The sequence below is a fragment of the Oryctolagus cuniculus genome, chromosome 1 (assembly GCF_964237555.1).
Source record: "Oryctolagus cuniculus chromosome 1, mOryCun1.1, whole genome shotgun sequence".
Lineage (NCBI taxonomy): Eukaryota > Metazoa > Chordata > Mammalia > Lagomorpha > Leporidae > Oryctolagus > Oryctolagus cuniculus.
Genome location: NC_091432.1, coordinates 209,533,942 through 209,559,776, shown reverse-complemented (window position 1 = coordinate 209,559,776; position 25,835 = coordinate 209,533,942). Strand labels below are relative to the sequence as shown.

Here is a 25,835-nt window from a genome sequence, read left to right as displayed (position 1 = left end):
CTCTTCCAATCTAATTCCCTGTTAATGGCCTGGGAAAAGCAGTGGAAGATGGCCAAAGTCCTTGGGCCCCTGCCATCCATGTGGGAGAACTGGATAAAGCTCCTGGCCCTGGCCGTTGCGGCCATCTGAGGAGTGAACCCAGAAAGAGAGAACTTCCATCCTCTGGTTCACTCCTTAAAATGCCTGCAGCATCCAAGGCTGGGCCAGGCCAAAGCCAGGAACCTGAAACTCAATCCAGGTCTTCCATGTGGGGCAGAGACCCAAATACGTGGATCATCAACTAATGCCTCCCAGGATGTAGCTGGAATCAGAAGCACAGCCAGAACTACACGATATGCAGGCATCCCAAGGGGCATCATATCTTAACTGCTGGATCAAACACCCATCCCAAAGTAGTAGAAATATTTCTAATCAGTAAAATATTGTGCACTGTTACGAGAAAAGTCTAACATTCTACATTTTTTCTACTAAAATGCCTTTTTTTAAAAAAGATTTATTTATTTATTCGAAAGTCGGAGTTACACAGAGAGAGGAGAGGCAGAGAGAGAGAGAGAGAAAGAGAGGGAGAGAGAGAGAAAGAGAGAGAGAATGTCTTCCATCCACTGGTTCATTCTCCAGTTGGCCGCAACAGCTGAAGCTGTGCCAATCTGAAGCCAATAACCAGGAGCTTCTTCTGGGTCTCCCACGTGGGTGCAGGGGTCCAGGGACTTGGGCCATCTTCCTCTGCTTTCCCAGGCCACAGCAGTGAGCTGGATCAAACTGGCACCCATACGGGATGCCAGCACCACAGGCAGCGGCTTTACCTCTACACCACAATGGTGGCTCCTAAAATATCTTTTAATTATCACACTGCAGTACCAGGTTTAAGTGTAGATGTCAAAATAAAGAACTGCATGTCTAGAAACCACTGTAAGAAAAACTATCACTTTTATCCAACAAAGTAGGCCTCAAACAAAAAAACAACAACAACAAAAAAACAATCCTATGGGGTCTGCAGTGTGTACAATGGGTTGTAGTATAGTGGATTAAGCAACCGCTTGTAATTACAGCATCCCATAGGCCCCAGTTGAGTCCTGGCTGTTCCACTTCCCATCCTGCTCCATGTTAATGTGTGTGGGAAAGCAGCAAAAGATGGCCCACGTACTTGGACCCCTGAATCCTAGTAGAAGACTCAAATCAACTTCCTGGCTCCTGGCTTCAGCCTATCCCAGCCCTGGCTGATGTGGCCATTTGGGTATCAGTAGATGGAGGGGCTAGCACTGTGGTGTGGCAGGTTAAGCTCCCACCTGCAAAACTGGCATCCCATTTGAGTACCTATTCAAATCCTGGCTGCTCCACTTCTGATCCAGCTTCCTGATAATGCACCTGAGAAAGCAACTGAAGATGTCCCAAGTTCCTGGGCCCCTGCACCCTCATGGGAAGACCTGGAAGAAGCTCCTGCCTCCTGGCTTTGGTCTGGCCTAGTCCTGATGGTTGCATTCATTTGGGGAGTGAACCAGCAGATGGAAGATTCATTCCCTCCCTCCCTCCCTCCCTCCCTCCTTCTCTCTCTCTCTCTTCTTCTTCTTCTACTACTACTTCTTCTTCCTTTCCTTCTCTGTAACTCTTTCAAATAAATAAAGAAAAATCTTTAAAACAAACCAAAAAAAATCAGTAGATGGAGATATCTATGTGTGTGTGTGTGTCTCCCTCTCTCTCTGTAACTCTTTCAAATAAATAAATTTTAAAACAACTAATCCTATGATTAAAAAGTTTGACACCACCTCTTTCCTTCTAAACTCATAAAACATATTCATTTTCTTTAAAGGTTAATGTACAAACTCAAAAATTATATGGCTCCCAATATTCCTTAATGATAAACATGCAACAAACTAAGAGTGGAAGGAAACTAACTTCCTTAACCCGATATAGGGTATCTATGATAATACTCATAGCCAACATCCTACTTAACCATAAAAGGATGAATGCTTTCTCCCTAATATCAGAAACAAGACAAGTATGTTCACTCTCTCCATTTCTAAGCAACACTGTATTAGAGGTTCTTTTGTTTTTTTCCACAGGCAGAATTAGACAGAGAAAGAGTTATAGACAGTGAGAGAGAGACAGAGAGAGAGTTATAGACAGTGAGAGAGAGACAGAAAGAAAGGTCTTCCTTTTTCCGTTGGTTCACCCCCCAAATGGCCACTATGGCCAGCGCACTGCACCGATCCAAAGCCGGGAGCCAGGTGCTTCCTCCTGGTCTCCCATGCGGGTGCAGGGCCCAAGCACTTGGGCCATCCTCCACTGCCTTCCCGGGCCACAGCAGAGAGCTGGAGTGGAAGAGAAGCAACCGTGACTGAATCAGCGCCCCAACCAGGACTAGAACCCGGGGTGCCGGCGCCTCAGGCGGAGGATTAGCCTAGTGAGCTGCGGCGCCGACCATGTATTAGAAGTTCTAACCATGGCAACTGAGTAAAAAAATGAAATGAAAGATAGGAAAGGAAGTAAAACTATCTCAACTTGCATGACATGATCTTTAATATAGAAAATCCTAAAGAATTTACACGTAGACACATACACAACTACTGGAGCGAATAAACAAGTTTAGCAAGGCCACAGGATTCTAGATAAAATACAAAGCAACCAACTACATTTCTATATACTTCTAATGAATAACAACCAGGCATTAGTTTTGGGCCCAGCGGCTCCACTTCCAATCCAGCTCTATGCTATAGCCTGGGAAAGCAGTAGAAGATGGCCCAAGTCCTTGGGTCCCTGCTCCCATGTGGGAGACCTGGAACCAGCTCCAGGATCCTAGCTTCGGATTGGCCCAGATCCAGCCATTGCAGCCAATTGGAGAGTGAATCAGCAGATAGAAGACCTCTCTCTCTCTGCCTCTGTAACTTCATCTTTCAAGTAAATAAATAAATCTTAAAAACCAGAACATGAAATGTACATTCCAACTGAGTCTAAAAAAAAAAGAAAAAAGAAAAAACGGAGATAAATCTCCATGATCTTGGATTGGGCAATAGTTTCTTCGACAGGACACAAAAAGCACACTTAAAAAAGTCAAAAATAGGTATATTGGACTTTATCAAAATTTTAAAAGTTTGTTTATCTGAGGACATTACCAAGTAAAAAGAAAATTCACAGCATGGGAAAAAAAATCTGCAAATCATAAATCTGATAAGGGCCTAGTACCCAGAACATATGAATCTTACAACTCAAAATTAAAGACAAATAACAGAATTAAAAATAGACCAACAATCTGAACATTTTTCCAGAGAAGATATGCAAATAGCCAACAAGCACATGAAAAGATGCTAAGCACCATCACTTATGAGGAAAATGTAAATAAAACTACAATAAGGTGCCCCTGTATAACCATTAGGATGGCTATAAGAAAAGACGGTACCATGCACTGGTCAGGAAGTGGTGAAATTGGAACTTTCAAACATGGCTTCATTACTTTACATTTAGAGAAATGTCAGTCTCTCAAAGGTTAAACACAGAATAACCACGAGATCTAAAAATTCTAATCCTAAATGAAGCACATTTACACAAAAACATGTACACGAATGTTCATAGCTCATTATTCCTATCAGCCAAAAAGTAAAACAACTAAAATGTCACCATCAGATGAATGAATTAATGAATAAAACAATAGAGACAATGGGCAAATTAGGTAAAAGATTTCTTTCTGGGGTGGTAAAAGTGTTCTAACAATGATTGTGGTGGTAACTGCCCAACTCTGTGAATATAGTGAAAATCAAGGGCCGGCGCCGCGGCTCACTAGGCTAATCCTCCGCCTAGCGGCGCCGGCACACCGGGTTCTAGTCCCGGTTGGGGCGCCGGATTCTGTCCCGGTTGCCCCTCTTCCAGGCCAGCTCTCTGCTGTGGCCAGGGAGTGCAGTGGAGGATGGCCCAGGTGCTTGGGCCCTGCACCCCATGGGAGACCAGGAAAAGCACCTGGCTCCTGGCTCCTGCCATCGGATCAGCGCGGTGCGCCGGCCGCAGCGCGCCGGCCGCGGAGGCCATTGGAGGGTGAACCAACGGCAAAGGAAGACCTTTCTCTCTGTCTCTCTCTCACTGTCCACTCTGCCTGTCAAAAAAAAAAAAAAAAAAAAGAAAATCAACTGCATACTTCAAGTGGGTGATTTATACAGTATGAAAAATAAGCCATTAAAATATACATAATTCAAAACTGGAAGACTGGAATAAGATGGCACATGTACTGGAGAAAGGGAAGTGTCTTCAATAAATAGTGCTGGGGAAACAGGATACCCATATGCAGGAGCATTACACTTCACGCCCTACCTCCCACCTTATACAAAAATCAACTCAAATGCACAGAAGATCTAAATGTGAGATATGGAACTACTATAATAAACAGGGGAAACATTTCAAGACATTGGTATAGGGGCCGGCACTGTGGTGTAGCGGGTAAAGCTGCTCTCTGCAGTGCTGGCATCCCATATGGGTGCCAATTCGAGACCTGACTGCTCCACTTCCACTCCAGCTCTCTGCTATGGCCTGGGAAAGCAGTAGAAGATGGCCCAGATCCTTGGGCCTCTGCACCCACGTGGGAAACCCGGAAGAACCTCCTGGCTTCTGGCTTTGGTTCAGTCCAGCTGTGGCAGGTGCAGTCATTTGGGAGGTGAACCAGCAGATGAAAGACCAACCTCTCTCTCTCTCTCTGCCTCTGCCTCTCTGTAACTCTGCATTTCAAATAATAAATAAATCTTTTAAAAAAAGACATTGGTATAGGCAACAGTGTTTTAGATTAAGACCCCAAAAAGTACATGCAACAAATGCAAAAACAGACCAGTGGGGTTATATACAAAAAGAAGCTTCTGCACAGCAAAGAAAACAAGCCAGAGTGAAGAGACAGCTGACAGAATGGGAGAAAATATTTGCTAATTGTGCATCTAACAAAGGATTAATACCCAGAATATATAAGGAACTCAAAAACATTCAACAAAGAAAAAAACAAATAATCCAGTTAAGAAACGGGCAACAGACCTAAATAGGTGTTTTTCAAAAGAAGAAATAAAAATAGCCAGCAAACACATGAAAAAATGCTCAATACCACTAATCATCAGGGAAATGTAAATCAAAACTACAATGAGGTATCATCTCATTCTAGTTAGAATGGTTATTACAAAAAAAATTAAAAACATAAAAACTAACAAATGCAAGGATGTAGAGAAAAGAAAACCCTAATATGCTGCTGGTGGGAATGCAATTTAGTATAGTCATATGGAAAATAGTATAAAGGTTCCTCAAAAAAACCAAAAGCAGATTCATCAAATAACCCACTTCCGAGAATATATCCAAATGAAAGAAAATCAGTAGAAGAAAGAGATAGTTGCACTCTGATGTTTATTACTGCAATACTCAGAATAGGCAAGATATGTAATCAACCTAAATGTCCATCAACTGATAAATGAAGAAAATGGAGTATTATTTAGACATAAAAAAGGATGAAATCTTGACATTTGCAGCAAAATGTCTGGAATTCAAGACCACTGTGGTATGTAAAATTAGCCACACATAGAGAGACAAAACACCGTATGTTTCTTTCTTATTTGTTGAAGTTTAAAAAAAAATAGTCGATTTGAACTTAGAATAGTGATTACTAGAGATTATGAAGGATGGGAAGAGTAGGCCTAGAAGGGTGCTGCATATAACAAACCAAAACAGTGAGACAGAAATAACAAGTCCCAGTGTTCCACAGCAGAGTGGGATGATCATAGTTCACAATAATGCATTGTCTATTGTATGAAGAACTGGAAATGAAGAACTAGTAGGCTCCTAACAGAAAGAAAAAAAATAAATGGAAAAACTAGTTGCCTGATTTGATTGGTTTATGATATATAAATAAGTGTTGAAATATTTCAGTGCACCCCATAAAAAATGTGCAAATATTGCATGTTTATCAAAACGTTTTAGAACTAAAAGAATTTAATTTTTTAAAAAAGTTATAGATATACTAAGTAAACTCCTTAACATCAATAAAAAAATTCCTCTTATTTGCACAATGAGCAGGATTCTATCAAAAGGGAATTGTGGTGGGGCCAGCGCTGTGGCACAGCAGGTTAAAGCCCTGGCATGAAGCGTCGGCATCCCATGTGGGTGCCAGTTTCAGTCCCGGCTGTTCCACTTCTGATCCAGCTCTCTGCTATGGCCTGGGATAGCAGCAGAAGATGACACAAGTCCTTGGGCCCCTGGACCCACGTGGGAGAACCGGAAGAAGCTCCTGGCTCCTGGCTTCAGATTGGCGCAGCTCCAGCCATTGTGCCACTGGGGAGTGAACCAGCGGATAGAAGACCTCTCTCTCTGTCTCTACCTCTCTCTCTCAAATAAATAAAATCTTTAAAAAAAAAAAAAAAAAAAAGGGAATGGTGCTACAGAATTTGTAATACTGAATTATAGGTACTTTAAACTCTTACCTTTGTGGTCACAAGAAAAATGGTATAAAGGAACATAAGATTATGCTTTGATATTGCCAGATGCTTGGTGTGCTGGAATGTGAAGATGACTGACCCCAGGAGTGTTACCTTAGAAGCGCTGAAAATTAAACATATTTTAAGTCAGTGAGTAATAAACATGATTCATTTCTTTCTCAAAGCGTGTTCTGAAAAACACTCTCTTAATGGGCTGTTTTTATATGTAATACAAAAATGAACTTCATAAACACCCTCAGAAAGTTTTGGAAGAGCTAAGATATACAAAATTAAATACCTTTCTTCAAAGCATGAAATACAGTTTAAAATTTTGACAAAGAGAGTATTTCTAAAACACAATTGATCAAACAGTACTTTTCATTAAGAATTTGAAAGTCTTATGTTCCACAGCATGATTTGGAATTAATCTTGAAAAATTTAACAGTGTTAAATAAGTTCCCAGGGAGGTGTCATTAGGAAAAGAAAGCCCTGATTTGTAACACTTGCCTGCTTCTGTGGTGTAAACTCACTACCAACTATTTCAGCCTGTTGTACAGTATGGAGAAAAAATACACACAATTGGTTCTCATAACACAGTATGAGACAGCTCTAGCAAATTAGTTAGCTAACTCCAACATAGCAAAGTAATATTTCTATATCTTAATATATTAATGACAAAATTATGAAGTCTATAATAAGATGCTATTACTAAATAAGAAGCATACTTTCTTGTTATGTATTTGTCATACATTTAAACTACAAGATTACTTCAAAGAAGTTCATGGAAAGTGAAATTAAAAGATAAGCTTATTTTGGTGCAAAAAATTTTGAAGTCCATGAATATTCTGAAAAAACTATGCATGGATTTCAAAAAAGTTTTTGTACCAAGATACACTTACCTTTAATTCCAATTCTTCACAAACTTTTTGAAGTACCCTCATATATTTCAGTAAAAGACCAGTGTCTAGCTCTCTATGCCTACAAGTAGAAAAAGATAAACACTTAGGATGCCACATTGCAGTATATAACAAATGTAAAGGCCCCTATAAGCCATTTATCAAACCTAAGTTATTTAATTATTAAAAGCTAATGACTGAATTCAAAACAGGGTTAGATTTGGGAAATAGGTTTGGACTTAACAATATGATTGGGTAACACTCATATTTGAGAACAGCAATCTCTAACGATTTTTGATTATATATTCATAATATTTTTAAAGGTATTTTAAGGGGGCTGATGCTGTGGCATGGTATGAGGGAAGATGACAGGTAAGATCCCCTGGGGGACAACCTAAGATAGGCACAGCTGCGTACGGAGACCACATGGAAACAGGGTCAACAATGGTATGGCCAAGAATCATGCCTCCCGTTGCTCAAAAATAAACGAAAAGGGGGAAATGTGGTGGAATGAGAAGACCATGCCAAGATGGCCGATGGCAACAGAAACTGCCTGGCAACCGGCTGTGATTGGATGGTTTCGGAAACCACCTGACAGCAGAGCCTGCCTGGCAACAGGCTGTGATTGGATGGCTTCGGAAACTGCCTGGCAACAGGGTGTGATTGGTTAGGGCATAGACCACCCCTTGACTGGATTGGCTGCCTTGGCTATATAAGCTGCTGTAGCACCTGAAATAAACGAGTCTGCAGGCTGCTTGCCTCAGGCCTGCTTTCACCCGACTCCCGGGGTCTGTGTGGTGACTCCACGCCTCTTGCCCCCAGCACGCTCTTCCTCTCAGAAACGAATCCACAGCAACAATGGTAGGTTAAGCCTCCGCCTGCAGCATTGGCATCCCATACGGGTGCCAGTTCAAGTCCCAGCTCTCCTCTGCAGATCCAGCTTATGGCCGAGGTTAGCAGTGGAAGATGGCCCAAGTGCTTGGGCCCCTGTACCTGCATGGGAGACCTGGAAAAAGCTCGTGGCTCCTGGCTGTGGATCAGCCCAGCTCCAGCAGTTGCAGCCATTTGGGGAATAAACCAGCAGATGGAAGACCTTTCTGTCTGTCTCTCCCTCTGTCTGTCTGTAACTCTCTCTCCCAAACAAATAAATCTTTTTTTTTTTAAATATTTTAAGAGTTCCTAATAAGTATTTATCAAATAATGCATAAATTATATACAGGTCTAACTGTAGTGACCTGGAACTGATAGCAAGGTTCTCCAGGCGGAGATGAAGCCCTCCCCAACAAGTTAGCCTGCCCATGGTCTAATGAACACCAGTCTTACGGAAATAAACTCAGAGCAGGAGTGTCTCTGGCCTCCACTTTCTCATATTAGAGCCACTTCACTTGAAGTGGTGGCCTCTCTGGTCTCCCTGGGGTCTACAAAATGGGATACGGACCTTGTACCACTGTGAGGGAAATTGAGGCATGGGGCCCTTTGTTTTTGGTAAAATTAGACATTTTTTAAATTGGTCAACAATAAACAATCTGAAAGAAAATTAAGAAAATAATTTTACTTACAGTAACATCTAAAAAAATTAAAATACCTAGGGATGAACTTAACCAAGGAAGTAGACTTATACACTGAAAACTATAAAACACTGTTAAAAGAAATTAAAGACCTAAATAAATGGAAAAACATCCCATCTTCATATATTGGAAGACTTAATATTGTTAAGATGACAATATTACCCAAAGCAATCTACAGACTTAACACAAGCTTTGTCAAAATTCCAACAATGTTTGCAGAAATGAAAATACCAATTAAATTCACATGGAATTGTAGGGGGCCCTGAATAACAAAAACAAGCTTGAAAATAAAAGGTGGGCAACACTGTGGCGCAGTAGGTTAATCCTTCACCTGCACTTCCCGCATCCTATATGGGCATCGGTTCTAGTCCTGGCTGCTCCTTTTCAGATTCAGCTTTCTGCTATGGCCTGGGAAAGCAGTAGAAGATGGCCTAGGCGCTTGGGACCCTGCACCCACATTGGAGACCTGGAAGAAGCTCCTGGCTCCTGGCCTCATATTGGCGCAACTCCGGTTGTTTCAGCCATCTGGGGAGCGGACCAGTAGATGGAAAACTCCTTTCTCTCTCTCTCTCTCTCTCTCTCTCTCTCTCTGCCTCTGCAACTCTGCCTTTCAAATATATAAATAAATATTTTTTTTTAAAAAAGCCTTATTTCTAGGAAGCCAAGTTGCCACTGTAACCTTTAGCTCTGGGACCCAAATTGTCAATGCATCCTGCTCCCTGGTGTCTGAGCCTTGTGAATATCCATTCGTTTCTGGAGCTGTGCTAGTGCTATGCTCTGACACCATGAATTAAATATGAAGGTTGAGAAGCTGCATGAATGACAAAGTACACTGAAGTTTAGAATAATCCTGGAAAGTACACCTTAAAGCCTGAATGAGGTAGTTCAGAACTAGAACAAAGGAGGCTTTCTTTGATTGGTGATGCTATAAATATTAGCAATATTCAGGGGAAATTTTCCTTATTTTGAGTATATGCCTTGAAATATTTTCCACACAAAATTTCTTGAAGCTTTCATAATAAAAAAATTGTATTTTTCCTCTGTTCAAAATCTTGCAGTGGGATGGGCATTTGGTGCAACAGTTAAGCTGCCTATTGGAACACCAACTTACTAGGTCATCTTCAGCCATTCTTCCTCACTTTCTGGCTTCCAATATCCTTTTATTAACTGCTCAAAATTTGTGACAATGGTACCACCTGCACCTAAAAAAAAAAAGAAAAGAAAAAGAAACAAGAAAGTTTATGCAAATTTTCTTGAGAATTCCCAAAATATAATTTTTGTGCAGGAGAAAAAAGTTTCCTTGTATATTTAGGATGTTAAGACAATTTTAATTTTCCCATTCACCAGCTTGGCAACTGTCTCTTATACCATACTTAAGGTTGAAATTTGGGCTTCAAGTTTAGAGATAAAGCTAGAGGTTTGTTTCAGAACTGAAAAACATAATCCTCTGCTTTAGCATTTCCTTTCCTGATATGATTAGTTTAATATAACCATATAATATATGAAGTTAAAGAAATTTATTCAATTCTTCATATAAAACAACAAAGGGCAAGTGACACAACATGAACACAAACCCATAATCACGCATATATACTATACCCAAAAATATAGAATGGGAAAAAACACAGAAAAGACAGAATAATGTTTTTTATTTCCATGGACCACACAGTTTCTTATGTAAGCTCATTTTATTTATGGTGACACTATACCATAATTAACTATGAATCTTTCTTGCTCTGGAGCTCTTCATCAATCTAACTATAAAAATTATGTATCATATGATATCATATGATATGAATAATCATATCATATGATTATTCAAAATAATTACTGATGACACACATTAGAGAGGGTATTAGTTTTGAATTAACTTTTCTAGCCAATAGATACAATGTTTCTAACTTAGGAAAAGATTCTGTTATTAAAGCATGTGACCCCCCCATTAACTTAATCAGAGAACTGTTCAAATAGTTGTGTTATAATAATAATACTTATGAATTCATATTGTTAATCTTACCTCTGGCCCATCCAATAACTATCATGACTAGCCAGCCATTTTTGTAATAGCTATTAGCATGTGTGATTCCACCTACTATTTTCCAAGTTCTGGTCACTTCCTTCATTCCCGCAGCCAGGAGTTGAACAGGTAGGAATGAGTAGCCCTGAGAAACTAGGTCGTATGGGCAAAAAAATATAATATACCTGAAATTAAAATTTAAACATTTTAATATACAAATGAAATTTTAAAAATATCTCGTCTATCTGCAATAACAATTTGGCAAAATACAACAAATAGAATTATCCATATAAACTTGGAATTTGAATTAAAGAAAAACACAGATTAGATAGGAAAGCAATTTTAATCACATGGAGCATATGAACTATCTTAAAATTTTAGACTTCAGAATACTCTAAAGATGTAACAAGTATCTACATTTGTGCCTATGCTATTCTCAAAGTAAAGTGCTGAACCACTAACAAAATAATTTACTGAGTACCTAATTGATGCCTATACTGTGTTTGAAGTTAAGTGCTGAACCCAACATAACAAGAATAAAGCAAATAATCACTTCCAGAAGCAAAGACTACTCTAACTATACAGTGCCTTTGGCCTCTAGGAAAAGTAATTAAGAAAAAGGCTTTTGGTGACTGAAGAAGAGCTGCATTTCAATATCCACTAATATCTTCACCTATACTCCTTCATGCAGGATGTCAACTGCAACCTATACACCAGGAATCAGATTTGTCTTAAAGAAAAACATATTTTCACATACCTGAAAGAGTACAAGGTTTGTTCTTCAATTGCTGAGTAAGTTTAGTTTTAACCAACTAAATTATATTATTGGGGACAATACTGTGATACAGCGGTTAAAGCTGCTGTCTTCAGTGCTGGCATCCCGTAGGAGTGTCCGTTTGAGTCCCAGCTGTTCCACTTCCTATTCAGCTCTCTGCAACGGCCTAGAAAAGCAAGGGAAAATGGCCCAAGTCCTTGGGCCCCTGCACCTACGTGGGAGATCCAGAAGAAGCTCCTGGCTCCTATCTTCAGATTGGCATAGCTCTGGCCATTGTGGCCATCTGGGGAGTGAACCAGCAGATGGAAGATTCTCTCTCTCTCTTTCTCTCTCTGCCTCTCTGTATTTCTGCCTTTCATATAAATAAATAAATCTTTAAAAAGAGAGAAAGAGAGAGATGTTATGGAATACACAGCATGAAAGAAGTATCATATCTCTTTTAAAAGTAGCTGTGAATTTTATTGTAATTCATGATTCATAAAGTCAGAATTTTCCAAAGTATTCATGGAATATGAAATGTTTGCCAAAATACTGCTTCACACTTAATAAAAAGATATAATAGGTTTTTAGCCAAAAGCACCCTTTCTTCTTCATCTCCATTTACCAATTCTCTCCTATTTTTCAAGGAGAGACTCAAATACTATCACATATTTCCACTGACTTTAAGGAGTTTTGTTTGATTTAATCTGAGCTTAGACTAATGGGGGCTCTGTTAAACTAAAACAACTGGTTCCTTTGTCTCAAAATAGCTCTTTATAAATTTCCCTTTTTTTTCTTTATTTGACAGGTAGAGTTATAGACAGTGAGAGAGAGACGGAGAGAAAGGTCGTCCTTCCATTGGTTCACTCCCCAAATGGCCGCTACGGCCGGCACTGCACCGATCCAAAGCCGGGAGCCAGGTGCTTCTTCCTGGTCTCCCATGCGGGTACAGGGGCCCAGGCACTTGGGCCATCCTCCACTGCCCTCCTGGGCCACAGCAGAGAGCTGGAGTGGAAGAGGAGCAACCGGGACTAGAACCCGGCGCCCACTGGGATGCCGGCGCCACAGGCAGAGGATTAGCCAAGTGAGCCATGGCACTGGCCCCCTAAATTTCCCTTTATAAAATAAATGCTGTAATACCCATAACAAATTATAAGTGTTTAGATGACAGAAACCATTCTTTTTGTTATCTCCTAATCTAAGTCTCAACAAGATGCAAAGTAGCCCTGAATTAAATAACTTATTAACAGTCAATATGGAAGCAAAATGCAAAGTATGCCGAATAAGTTGATAATTAAAAAGCTTGAAAGAAAGGAATACTGTGGGGAGCAACTCGGACTAGACTGTTACTCGAATTAAGACTTATTCTATGCATCTGCTCTCCCACAATATGGCACTGGGAGAGGAGGAAACAGCTTCTACGCAGTTGCTTCTCGCCAACTTGAGTGATGACCTGCAGGAGCTGATCCTGCTCCTGATTGGAGGAGAGCAGCGTACTCGGCGTGTGGGTAGCAGAGTTGAGATTGGCGGAAGAGGACTATAAAGGAGGAGAGAGACAACATGCACGAGGAACATCTAAGAGGAACACCTGTGCAGCCCCCGAGAGAGCCGGCTGGCGGTGTGCCGCTCCCCTGCGGAAGTGGGGAAAGTGGCAGGGAGAACCGCCCTTCCACAGAGGTGGAAGGGACGGTAGCCAACCCGGGAAGAACCAGCAGCAAACCCAGGGAGGGCCGAGCAGACAAAAGAACAGCGCAGGGTCCTGTGTCGTTCCTCCGCGAAGAGGGGGAGCGACAGAATACATTATGTGAGCAAAACAAAAAGGTCTTTGAGGGGCCACCACTGTGGCACAGTGGGTTAAGCCACTACCTGTAATGCCAGCAATCCATGAGTGCCAGTTCAAATCCTAGGGACTCCACTTCCAATCCATCTCCCTGCTAATGGGTCTGGGAAAGCAACAGAAAATGGCCCAAGTACTTGAGCCCCTGCCATCCACATGGGAGACCTGAATGACTTCCAGGATGCTGGCTTCAGACTCTACCCCTTTCTCATTCTCTCTCTGTAACTCTGCCTTTCAAGTGAATAAATCTTTAAAAATTAAAAAATAAAACCTCATAGAAACAGAATGAAAAGAGTAGCTTTTCTGAAGAAAAAAATTATTCACTCGAAAAGTGGCTGCCACCATGAAAGAACAGCAGAAACAAAAAGGCCCAGAGTTGCCACTGGTCCCAGTCAAGTGGCAGCGCCATGAGTTGCTGTTGGGAGCAGTAGGGTCGGGCAAGCAACACCAGGAGCTTTGCTGCAAGCTGGGCCTCTGAGGTGTTCCTCCCTTCAAGCCCCATTCATGCTGCTCTCAGGACAGGAAGGAGAAGTGTACTGCAGCAAGATTCACCCCAGTGGATCAACCCTATCAACCACAGGATTTGACCAATTGATATTGTTGTGGAATGTCTATGGTGACTGTGATACCTATGCCACACTGAAGGGACACAGGGGAGCAGTGATGGAGCTGCATTATAACACAGATGGCAGTACACTCCTCTCAGCATCCACAGATAAAACTGGCAGTGAAACAGGAGAGTTAAAAGGCTGAAAGGACACACTTCCTTTGGGAATTCCTGTTATACAGCCAGGAGAGGCCCCCAGCTTGTCTGTACGAGGAGTGACGAAGGTACAGTTAAGCTTTGGGATATCCAGAAGAAAGCAGCCATCCAGACATTTCAGAACACATACCAGGTGTTACCTGTGATCTTTAATGAAACAAGTAATCAGATTATTTCTGGTAGAATAGACAACAATATCAAGGTCTGGGACCTACGCCAAAACAAGCTAACCTACACCATTAGAGACCATGCAGATTCAGTGGCTGTGCTGAGTTTACGTTATGAAGGCTCTTATCTCTTGTCCAATGCAATGGACAGTACAGTGTGGGTCTGGGATGTCCGGCCTTTTGTCCCCAAAGAGAGGTATTTGAAGATAGTTCAAAGAAATGTGCCCAACTTTGAAAAGAATTTTCTGAGATATTCTTGGTCACCTGATGGAAACAAATAGCAGCTGGCTCAGCGGATAGGTTTGTGTATGTGTGGGATATCACAAGCAGGAGAATATTGTACAAGCTTCCTGGCCACACTGGTCCTCAATGAAGCCCATCATTCTCTCAGCACCCAGTACATGAGACTGCACATAAGTGAGATCCGGTGAAGATGCAGAGTGGAAGACACCAAGGCTGCTTGTCCTTGAGACCTCTTTCTACATAAGTGGCACCACATTGTGCCCAGGCTGGCGTCTGCCCTCAGGTGACCATTACTAGCAAGAAACAGGGGGAGCAGTGGCCATCCTCCAGCAACCCCTTGTATCTCATGTCACCAGAATGCTTGAGGAAGCTCCTAGTGGCCTCCAAAACCACCTAGCAGATTTCAGGGACTGGATTTTTTGTTTTTCACTTTTTATTTTTACTTTTTAAATAAGATTCTTCAAAGGGACAAATATTGATTGGTTTTGTAGTTTCCTGTTATCTAATCCAGGCTGAAGACAGGGAATGTGATTGAAATTTGTTAATTGGGTTTTGTTTTGTCTTAATTCAGTAACTGGCATGTGTGATATTTTCTTCCTGTGTTTCTCTGAGTCATTTTGTATTAAAAGCTACATAAATGCCTTTTTATAAGAAAAAAAAATCCTTCACTTCAAAATTTGACATGTTCATACAGCATTTTGCGTCTCTGTACACTGCTCTTTGAATATAGAATATATAGAACTAATTTCTGAGAATTTGATTATACTTAGTTATCAATTTTTCAATGTGTTTTTAATAAAGTTATAATACTATGGTTATCTATTATAGAACAGATTAGGAAAGGAAGATTTTGTTTCACTTTTGCAGTAATTCATATTACAGATCACCTCATTTTCATTGCCTATACCAGGCCTATCTTTATTACACTATCACAACAGTAATTTTGGACATCTTATATTGAACTATGAAACATCACACCACATAAAATTGATAATTACTGCTATTTCTAAACAAGTAAGTCACCATGCTATTTAATCAGGAATTTCTAAAATACACCTGTAAGTTAACATCTTAAAAAATCTTTCTTATTTTAAGAGTGTTAAACAGCCACACAGCAAAAGAACAATTAATTGCTGTGTTCAATAGACTTGCAAGTAAACAGATGAGACCAATGCCTCCTCAACCAACCATTCCTTCTCTATAATACAAATTATTCTCTCTTTTTTAAGATTTGGTTTATTTGAGAGAGTAACACAGAGAGGGAGAGACAAACAAAAAGGCCTTCCTTCCACTAGTTCACTCCCCAAATGGCTGCAACGGCTGGAGCAGGGCCAACCCTAAGCCAGGGGACAGGAGCTTCTTCCAGTTCTCCCATGCAGGTGCAGGCGCCCAGGGACTTAGGTCATCTTTCACTGTTTTCCCAGGCCATAGCAGAGAGCTGGATCAGAAGAGGAGCAGCTGGGATACAAACCAGCGCCCATAGGGGATGCCGGCACCACAAGCAGAGGCTTAGCACACTATGCCACACAGCTAGCACCTGTAATCTCATTTTGTCAGAAGACACTATTTGCAAACTATACATCTGATAAAGGATTAATATCCAGGATATATAAAGAACTCAAGAAACTCAACAAAACAAATAACCCAGTTAAGAAATGGGCTAAGGATATGAATAGGCATTTTTCAAAGGACCAAACACAAATGGCCAACAGACACATGAAAAGATGCTGAGGATCACTAAGCAGGGAAACGCAAATAAAAGCCACAATGAGGCTTCACCTCACTCCAGTCAGAATGGATATCACCCAAAAATCAAAAAATGCTGGCAAGGGTGTGGAGGAAAAAGGTACTCTAATACACTGTTGGTGGGAATGTAAACTAGTACAACCATTATGAAATACAGTATGGTGATTCCTCAGAAATCTGAAAATACATCTACCATATCACCCAGCCATTCCACTCCTGGGAATTTACCAAAGGATCTGAAATCAGCATACAAGAGAGTTATCTGTATACCCACGTTTACAGCACTCAATTCTAAGAGCTAAGATATGGAATCAACCCAGATGTCCGTCAACTGATAGCTAACTAAATTGTGGTATATATATACAAAACGGAATAATGTTAAATAGCCATTTAAAAGAATGAAATCCTGTCTTTTGCAACAAAATGATGCAACTGGAGACCATTATGCTTAGAGAAATAAGCCAATCCCAAAAAGACAAATATCATATATTTTCCCTGATTTGTGTTAACTAATACAGAGTACAAAAAAAGTCATGTATATAAGCAAAACTGATATCTTAAAATTTGATTATTGTTTATAGCTGATCTATACTATTGAAGAACAGTGATTTTTCTACTAGTATGTAAATTTATAATTCTTTATTTAGTAGAGGCTTCAGCTTGTGATTAGAAATTAAACTTAAAATAAGTCATTTTAAAAATTAAAAGACAAATAAGAAAGGAAGGAGGAGAGAGGGTAGGGTGGGAAGTATCATTATGCTATTAAAACTGTATATATGAAGGCCGGCGCCGCGGCTCACTAGGCTAATCCTCCGCCAAGCGGCGCCGGCACACCGGGTTCTAGTCCCGGTTGGGTCGCCGGATTCTGTCCCGGTTGCCCCTCTTCCAGGCCAGCTCTCTGCTGTGGCCAGGGAGTGCAGTGGAGGATGGCCCAGGTGCTTGGGCCCTGCACCCCATGGGAGACCAGGAAAGCACCTGGCTCCTGGCTCCTGCCATCGGATCAGCGCGGTGCACTGGCCGCAGCGCGCCGGCCGCGGCGGCCATTGGAGGGTGAACCAACGGCAAAAAAAGGAAGACCTTTCTCTCTGTCTCTCTCTCTCACTGTCCACTCTGCCTGTCAAAAAAAAAAAAAAACTGTATATATGAAATACATGATATTTGTTCCCCTTAAATAAATAAAAAAAACTTTCAAAGATTTAAAAAAGAAAAACACAAATTAGCTTTCTGAAATTCCTTTTGAATCATTCACCCAACATTCATTAACTAACCACCATATCCCTCCTTCTGTAAAGACTATAATTTCATCTAAATTAAATTTCACATCTACGGTACTTTTATAAAGTACCTGGAAAAAAAAATACTAGGAAAAGGGAGAATAAATGGAATTGGAAGACAAAAATTGATTTCTCATACATTTTTAAGTCACACAGATTAGGTTAACAGAGAGGGGAAAAAATGACAAAGAATAGAGGTTAGGGGCCAAGGCTGTGGTGCAGGAGGCTGAGCCTCCACCTGCAGTGCCAGCATCCCATGTGGGTGGCCAGTTTGTATACCAGCTGCTCCTCTTCCAATCCAGCTCTCTGCTTAAGGCCTGGGAAGGCAGTAGAAGATGGCCCAAGTGCTTGGGCCCTGCACCCACATGGGGGACCTAGAAGAAGCTCCTAGCTCCTGGCTTCACATTGGCTCAGCTCCAGCTGTTGCTGCCATTTGGGGAGTGAAGGAGCAGATGGAAGGCCTCTCTCTCTGATTCTCCCTCTCTCTGAAACTCTACTTCTCAAATAAACAAACAAAATATTTTAAAGAAAAAATAGTGGTTAGTTCAAGAGCAGGCATATGGCACAGTCAATTACGTCACCTACATCTCATATCAGAAACTAATGCATACATGGAAGACAGCTGACGATAAGCTCCAGTACTTAGATCCCTGCCACTCACCAGGAGACCCAGATGGAGTTCCTGAGACCCTGACTTTAACCTGGCCCAGTCTTGGCTGCTGCACGCATTTGGGAAATGAATCAGCAACAGAAGATATCTCTCTCTCTGTCACTCTGCTTCTCAAGTAAATAAAAATAAATTTTAATAAATAGTCTAAAACAGAATATAAGCAAGACCTTTGGCCAGTAACAAACAAAAGATAAACCAATTGTAAGAAAGGTAAGAGTAGCATTTAGCTTCACAATGCAAGTTGAGCTCAGAAGTTCCCCAGAATCTGCCACTAAGTTTTCACTCTACTATCAATCCCACTCCTCTGTCACAGACAATATCACTAACTAAACCAAGACAGAAGAAAAACTAAATAGTGTTCACACTAGTCCAATATGGCAGCTTTGTTCTTATTCTTAGCACTTTAAAAAATTAACATTCTACGTACATGCTATAATAACACCAAAAAAACTATGTCTTCTCCTGTGTTTTTCCTCATGTAAATGGAGTCTCAGTTATGCAACTGTGCAATGGATGATAAACAACACTTGGAAGTTCAAGGAAAATACACTGAGGCACAAAATCAATATACACAAAAATTATAAAATATTTGTTTCCGGGGCTGACACTGCGGCTTAGTGGGTAAAGCCACAGTCTGCAGCACCAGCATCCCATATGGGTGTTGGTTCAAGTCCTAGCTGCTCTACTTCCAATCTAGCTCCCTGCTAACGTGCCTGGGAAAACAGCAGAAGAGGATCTAAGTACTTGGGCCCCTGCACCCATGTGGTAGACCTGTAAGAAGCTCCTGGCTCCTGGCTTCAGCCTGGCTCAGCCCTGGCCATTGTAGCCATTTGGGGAATGAACCAGAAGATGGAAGATACAGCTCGCTCATGCTCTCTCTTGCTCTTTCTCTCTCTCTCTCGCTCTCTCCCTAACCAGATCTCTCTCTCTCTCTGTCTCTCTCTCTCTCTCTCTGCCTCTTTGTAACTTTGCCTTTCAAATAAATAAATAAATCTTCTTAAAAAAATTTATCCTCCCAAGAAACAGCTTTTCAAAGAGAAAAATCCTATGAAAGTGTACACTGTCTCCCAAGCAGTTACTACAACATAATCCACTAATGCTCTTTAACCAGTAGATGGTGCTAGTCTCCAGATGTGTGCACTATAAGCAACTGTGCACTAAATAAGATATTTTCATTATAAAGAAAAGTTAAATGCTTTAAGAGATAAATATATTCACCTTGACTAGACATTACACAATCTATGCATGCACCATAACATCACATAGTACCTCATAAATATGTACAATTCTTACATGTCTGTTAAAATATATTTAAATAACAAAAACTGTTAAAGGATAAGAGAAAAAATATAAAGATGATCTTGCATGTCAGAGTTTAAAGCACATTCCAAACATCATTTTATCTCTAAAAATCAAATGAAGCAAAGATTATAAGTTTTTTCTAAATATTAAAACCTTAAAGAAAGCAAAAGATGTTATTATGCCTTTAAAGTCAGTATCACTATTTACATTTAAAGGTCTGTGAGGACAGACATAATGTTTTCATTTCCAGAGTACAAAACAATATACTGCATATGCACAGACAAAAGGACTAGATACCCTAGATTTGAATCCAGCCTCCAACTATTCAGTATCTGTAATAATCTTCCACGTCTCAGGTACATGGTCTGTTAAATAAGAATAAAATATAACAACTACCTTATAGGGTTCTTGTGAAGTTTAAATGAGGTAATATACACAAGGCACTTAGAAAAGTATCTGGGACATAGTAAATACTATGCAAGTGGTTGCTATATTGCTGTTGTTCTCTAACGTTCAGCAAAGGAACTAAACCAAAGAAAATTTCATCAACAGAATAATTAAATATAGACATTATTCAAATGGCTTCTATAGTAATGAGAAGAAATGTTCTAAAGCTACCTAAAAATACAAGGACAAATGTTGACTGGAAAAAAAAAAAAAAAGTCCCAGAAAACTATGGATAGTATGATACAACAGTTTTAAAATAGGGCCAAAAAAATTAAAAATTGTTTATTCATGTATATGACATAATTAGTTTTTTTAAAGATTTTATTTATTTATTTGAGAAGTAGAGTTACAGACAGTGAGAGGGAGAGACAGAGAGAAAGGTCTTTCTTCCATTGGTTCACTCCCCAAATGGCTGCTACGGCCGGCACTGCACCATTCCGAAGCCAGGAGCCAGGTGCTTCTTCTTGGTCTCCCATGAAAGTGCAGGGCCCAAGCACTTGGGCCATCCTCCACTGCCTTCCCGGGCCACAGCAGAGAGCTGGACTGGAAGAGGAGCAACCGGGACTAGAATCGGCGCCCATATGGGATGCAGGCACCGCAGGCGGAGGATTAACCTACTACACCATGGCACCGGCCCCAACGTAATTAGTTTTAAAAGGTAAGATAAACACAATCCTGGTAATAGAGGTTATCTGTGGGAAACCAGGAAAGAGATGGGATAGGAAAGAATAAATGAGTATATATAAAATTATTGATAAAGCCAAGTTCTTAGATTGGGTGCATTGTAGTAAGAATGTAAGTTAGCACAATCACTTTAGGAACTGATTTAGCACTATCAAATAGAGTTTAAGAATCACTTTCCCCATAATATATTCTTTCCCCATATTACATTCAATAAATCTACTTGAAGCATACACTAAGAGAAAATCTTGCTCATACATACTAGTAAATACATTCAAGATGTTCTTAGAAACATTGTAACAGGAAAAACTAGAAAGAACTCTGACAACAGAAGAAAGTATGAATAAATTATAATATATTAGTTCTTTTATGTAATATAGCAGTAAAAACTAAAAAATTACAACCATACACATAAGAATGAATCTCAGGAACAGTAGCTGAACAAAAAACATCAAGTCACAGAAAAAATACAAATGATTCCATTTATAACACTTTCAAATACTATATTGTTTAGGGATATAAACATGTTAAACCTACATGGAAAAGCATAGGAAGGGCCAGCATTGTGGCACAGTGAGCACCAGTTCATGTCCCAGTTGCTCCATTTCCGATCCAGCTCCCTGTTAATGCACCTGGGAAAGTAGTGGAAGACAACCCAAGTGCTTGGGCCCCTTCTCCCATGTGGGAGACCTGGAAGAAGCTCCTGGCTTTGGACTAGCCCACCCCTGGCCACTGAGGCCATTTGGAAGTGAACCAATGGATGGAAGATCTCTGTTTCTCTCTCTCTCTGTAACTCCACCTTTCAAAAAATAAAGAAATCTTGTTTAAAAAGGAAAGGAATAATTACAAAATTAAGGATAATGGTTACCTTAGAGGAAGGAAAAGAAATGGATGTAAGAGGGTTATACAAAAGGACATCAAAACAAGTGGCAGGGATTTCTGCGAAGATGGTCATGGCTTGCATGCCTTATGGTCTCTTCAAGCTCCACATAGAAACATCACGGCAACCCCGCAAATTCCAAAATGCAGTGCTTAAAGACAAATCACTAACACCCACAAGACCTGTACTACTTTGCAGGAAGAAGGCAACAACTGATGGGACTTAAGAACAAAGTAACTTCAACATAGAGCATAGGCATTCAATAGAAAGTACAGCAGGCTAATTTGAAAACAAAAAAACAACACAATGACAAAAAAAAATCTGAAATTAGGACGGGTTCTGGCATCTCAAGTAGCAGACAAGAGAAAGAGTCCAGGATAAGAAAGCCTGAAAGCGCTCGTGCAATTTAGTCTCCACTAGCTTTCAAAATTGACCTGCCAGGGCTCTCTTCTAAAACAAGCCCCACACTGAGAAGAAACGGCTGGAGCAAAATCAACACTGAGTGGAAAAGAATAAAAGCAAAAAAGGAAGGTCCAGATCAAACTGGGGAAAGGGAAAAGACCCAGGAAATCCCAGCAGGTCATTATCTTTTGAACACTATATAAGAACAGAAGTGGAAGCTCTGTGAAGTCAGAAAATCTTTCCCGCATTCTCCCTTATTCCTAAAGTTCAAGAAACCAATTTCATATAAAAATGACCAACAGAAAAGTAGCAAGGTCAAATTCCATATAAAGTTAATAAAAAGAAAAGAAAAAGAGTGAATCCCTACAATGAAAACACTCAGGAAACTGTGCTCACAAAACAGAATGAAAACTGTAACACACTATTTCCAAACAAGTTAAAGATATTTAAAAGGGGCCAGCGCTGTGGCATAGTGGGTAAAGCCACTGCCTGCAGTGCCAGCATCCAATATGGGCGCTGGTTCGAATCCTGGCTGTTCCACTTCTGATCCAGCTCTCTGCTATGGCCTGGGAAAGCAGTAGAAGATGGCCCAAGTCCTTGGGCCCCTGCACCCGCGTGGGAGACCCGGAAGACACTTCTGGCTTCAAATTGCCGCAGCTCCAGCTGTTGCAGCCAATTGGGGAGAGTGAATCAGCAGATGGAAGACCTCTCTCTCAGCCTCTCCTCTCTCTCTGTAACTCTGACTTTCAAATAAATAAATAAATAAATCTTCCAAAAAAGACATTTAAAAAGTGATGGAAGACATAAAAGCACAATAAAAACTAGAATTGTAGAAATTGAAAACTAAAAATACAATACTCAGGAAAGAAAAAATAAAGGAAAACAAAACTTTCGGAAATAAAGCCCAAACCAGAAAACACAAAGAGAAATAAATATAAAACATAGTGCCTCCTAAGACAGAAAGCAAAAAGGGAAAAATATTTCCATTAAAAACCAAAGATAGGGCAGATAACTGGTACAGTCGTTAAGACACCACTTGAAATGTTTGCATCCTACATCTGATTGCCTAGGTTCAAATGCAAGCTCTGCCCCATTTCTAGCTCCCTGATAATGGGCATCCTGGGAGGCAGCAGGTGATAGCTCAAGTGGATGGGACCCAGGGCCAGCTTTGTGGTACAGCAGGTTAAGCTACCACTTGCAATGCCAACACTCCACACTAGAGTACCAGTTAAAGTCCTGGCTCCTCTACTTCTGAACCAGCTTCCTACTAATGTACCTTTGAAGATAGCAGAAGATGGCCCAAGTACTTGGTCCTATTTCCACGTGGCCATGTGGGAGATACAAGATGGAGTTCTTGACTTCCACCTAGCCCAGACCTGGCTTTTGTAGCCAATTAAGGAGTGAACCAGTAAAACTGATTTTCAAGTACAATAAAGACAAATTCCTCAATATAACAGAACTCAAGGACTATTGTTCCAGATGAATACAAGCTTCAGACAACCAAAATTACTAGAGAGATACAGACCTAAGAACTGGTGACACTCATTAAATGTAAAGCTGGGTGAAAAACTAAGACTGAATGAAGTCTCACAAGGAAAAAGTACAGTATGTAAAGAATATAAAACAATGATAGTGTAGAATGGTACCTTCATTTTTTTAAATGGGAGAATAAAAATTACATATATACTTATTTATATATATATATATACATACACAAAAAAAAACCATGCTTTATGTAATATCCATGACAGTGTTAGTACTGTTACTCTAAGACTACTTTGAGACTACTTTGTACACATCAGACTATTGGAATACTCTAAATCTGTCATGTCCTATGCCCTTAAGAACCAAAATTCTTAGTATAGAAGAAGGAGGTGGATATACAGCGGTGAAAAATTTAATAAAAGCTCTAGGGACAGAAGTCTGCACGGAAGTTAACTTGCCACCTGGGGCACTGGCATCCCAAGCTGGTGTACCTGTGCTTGCATCCTGGCTCTACTTCTGATTCCAGCATCCAGCTAATGAGCACCCTATGAGGCAGAAGGTGATGGCCCAAGTACTTGGGGCCCTGACCATCTACATTCAAGACTCAGACTGAGTTCCAGAATCACAGCTTTGGCCCAGTCCCAACTGTTGCTAGCATTTGGAGAACGAATTAGAAGATGTAAGAGAGGTCACTGTGTGTGTGTGTGTGTGTGTTTCTCTCCTCCACCTTTAAATTAAAACAAATGCTCTATAGTCTTGAATTCAAATTAGAAATATCAGTAGAACTCAAGAGTTATTCCTAGCTCTGTTCACTGAAATAGCCTAGAAACAAAGGACAATGAACCAGTGAAAATGAGTATCCTTACACTATGGTCTTAAAATACCGTTTCTCACTAAAATACTTTTCTTAAGAGATATGGGTGAGTCCAGAAGAAAAGTACATACAAAATGAATTTTATTAACACCAAGAGGCAAGGATGCTAATCCAAAGTCTCAGGAGTCAATGGTGAAAAAGATTCTACTACCCAGAGATGGACAATTTGAGCTTCTATAATGATAAAAACTGAATTTTCCTGAAATTCACAAACTATGCTAAACTCATGAGTTTATTACTATTCAAAAAGTGATCACCTTTGGAGGACGGAGGACCAGTTTACTATCTGAAAAACTGATAAAGAGAAACAATCAAGCATTTACCTTGAATTTCCTATATGAACTATACTATTGGTTTACCAAATAATAGATGAGAAATGGGAAGTATCTACTTACATTAATTAATAGTCTATTATTACTTTGCAATTCCCAATTAATGAGCAATTGTTTTAAGTATTAAGGAAAAAACTAAAGAGCCAATTAGAAAATGTAGACTTAGGTATGACTAAACTATAAAGTCTAGAAAAGAATATTGGGAGATAAAATCATAAAAACATGTAAAAAAGAGAAGTTAGAATAATGATGTGTTATAATGGTTAAGGTGACAAGAAGGCTGATTGGAATGGGGCAAACAGAAATGACTTCTGGGATGCATGAAAAAGTTCTATTTCTTTTTTTTAAAACAAATATTTATTTTATTTATTTAAAAAGACAGAGTTACAGAGAAAGAGATACACATAAAGAGAGAGTCTTCCAGCTGCTGGTTCACCCCTCAAATGGCCGCGAAGGCCAGAGTTGAGCTGATCTGAAGCCAGGAGCTTCCTCTAGGTCTCCCACATGGGCACAGGGGCCCAAGGACTTAGGCCATCCTCCACTGCTTTTCCAGGCACATTAGCAGAGAGGTGGACCAGAAATGCAGCATCCAGGACTCGAACTGGCACCCATAAGGGATGGTGGCATCACAGGCCGCAGGCCAGGGCTTTAACCCGCTGCACCATAGCATCGACCCCAACAAAGTTCTATTTCTTGACTTAGATGTAATTATAAGGATGTACACTATAATAATTTATTAGACCATATATGTGGCTTTCATACTTTTTATTTTTCACTTTATAATAGCAAATTATAGTAACAAAATTTTCAAGTGGTAGTATTTTTCTTACTCTAAATGATAGGTATAAGTTTTCATTATATCATAATTCTTTCTACTTCACATATTTCATAAATATTTATGTACCTTTTCAGTGTTAATTGAAATTTTAATCAAACCAGATTATTCATAATGAAAACTCTAATTAAAATCATAGTCTAAATCCATGAGTTGAAATCTAGACTTTACCATTAACCAACTTTCTAAGCCTCAATTTCTTCGTATGCAAAAGGAGAAAAATAAAAGCTGAGGTTA

The 25,835-nt window shown here is 40.1% G+C and overlaps 1 protein-coding gene and 1 pseudogene across 2 annotated transcripts in view; one reads left to right on the top strand and one right to left on the bottom strand.

The window, feature by feature from the left end:
- The window catches only part of TMEM38B (transmembrane protein 38B), a 47,849-nt gene that overhangs the window by 12,126 nt on the left and 9,888 nt on the right, over positions 1-25,835 (bottom strand). For both annotated transcript variants that reach the window (XR_007923490.2, XM_008256762.4), the window contains exons 3-5: positions 10,907-11,091; positions 10,001-10,091; positions 6,432-6,549 (exon numbers count right to left, since the gene is read on the bottom strand). Coding sequence is in view for 1 of the 2 variants with exons in the window: in XM_008256762.4 (XP_008254984.1) it covers positions 6,432-6,549; positions 10,001-10,091; positions 10,907-11,091 (394 nt within the window). In the remaining variant the exon portion in view is untranslated. The remainder of the gene's footprint in view (positions 1-6,431; positions 6,550-10,000; positions 10,092-10,906; positions 11,092-25,835) is intronic.
- LOC100357794 (U5 small nuclear ribonucleoprotein 40 kDa protein pseudogene) lies at positions 13,841-14,800 on the top strand (annotated as a pseudogene).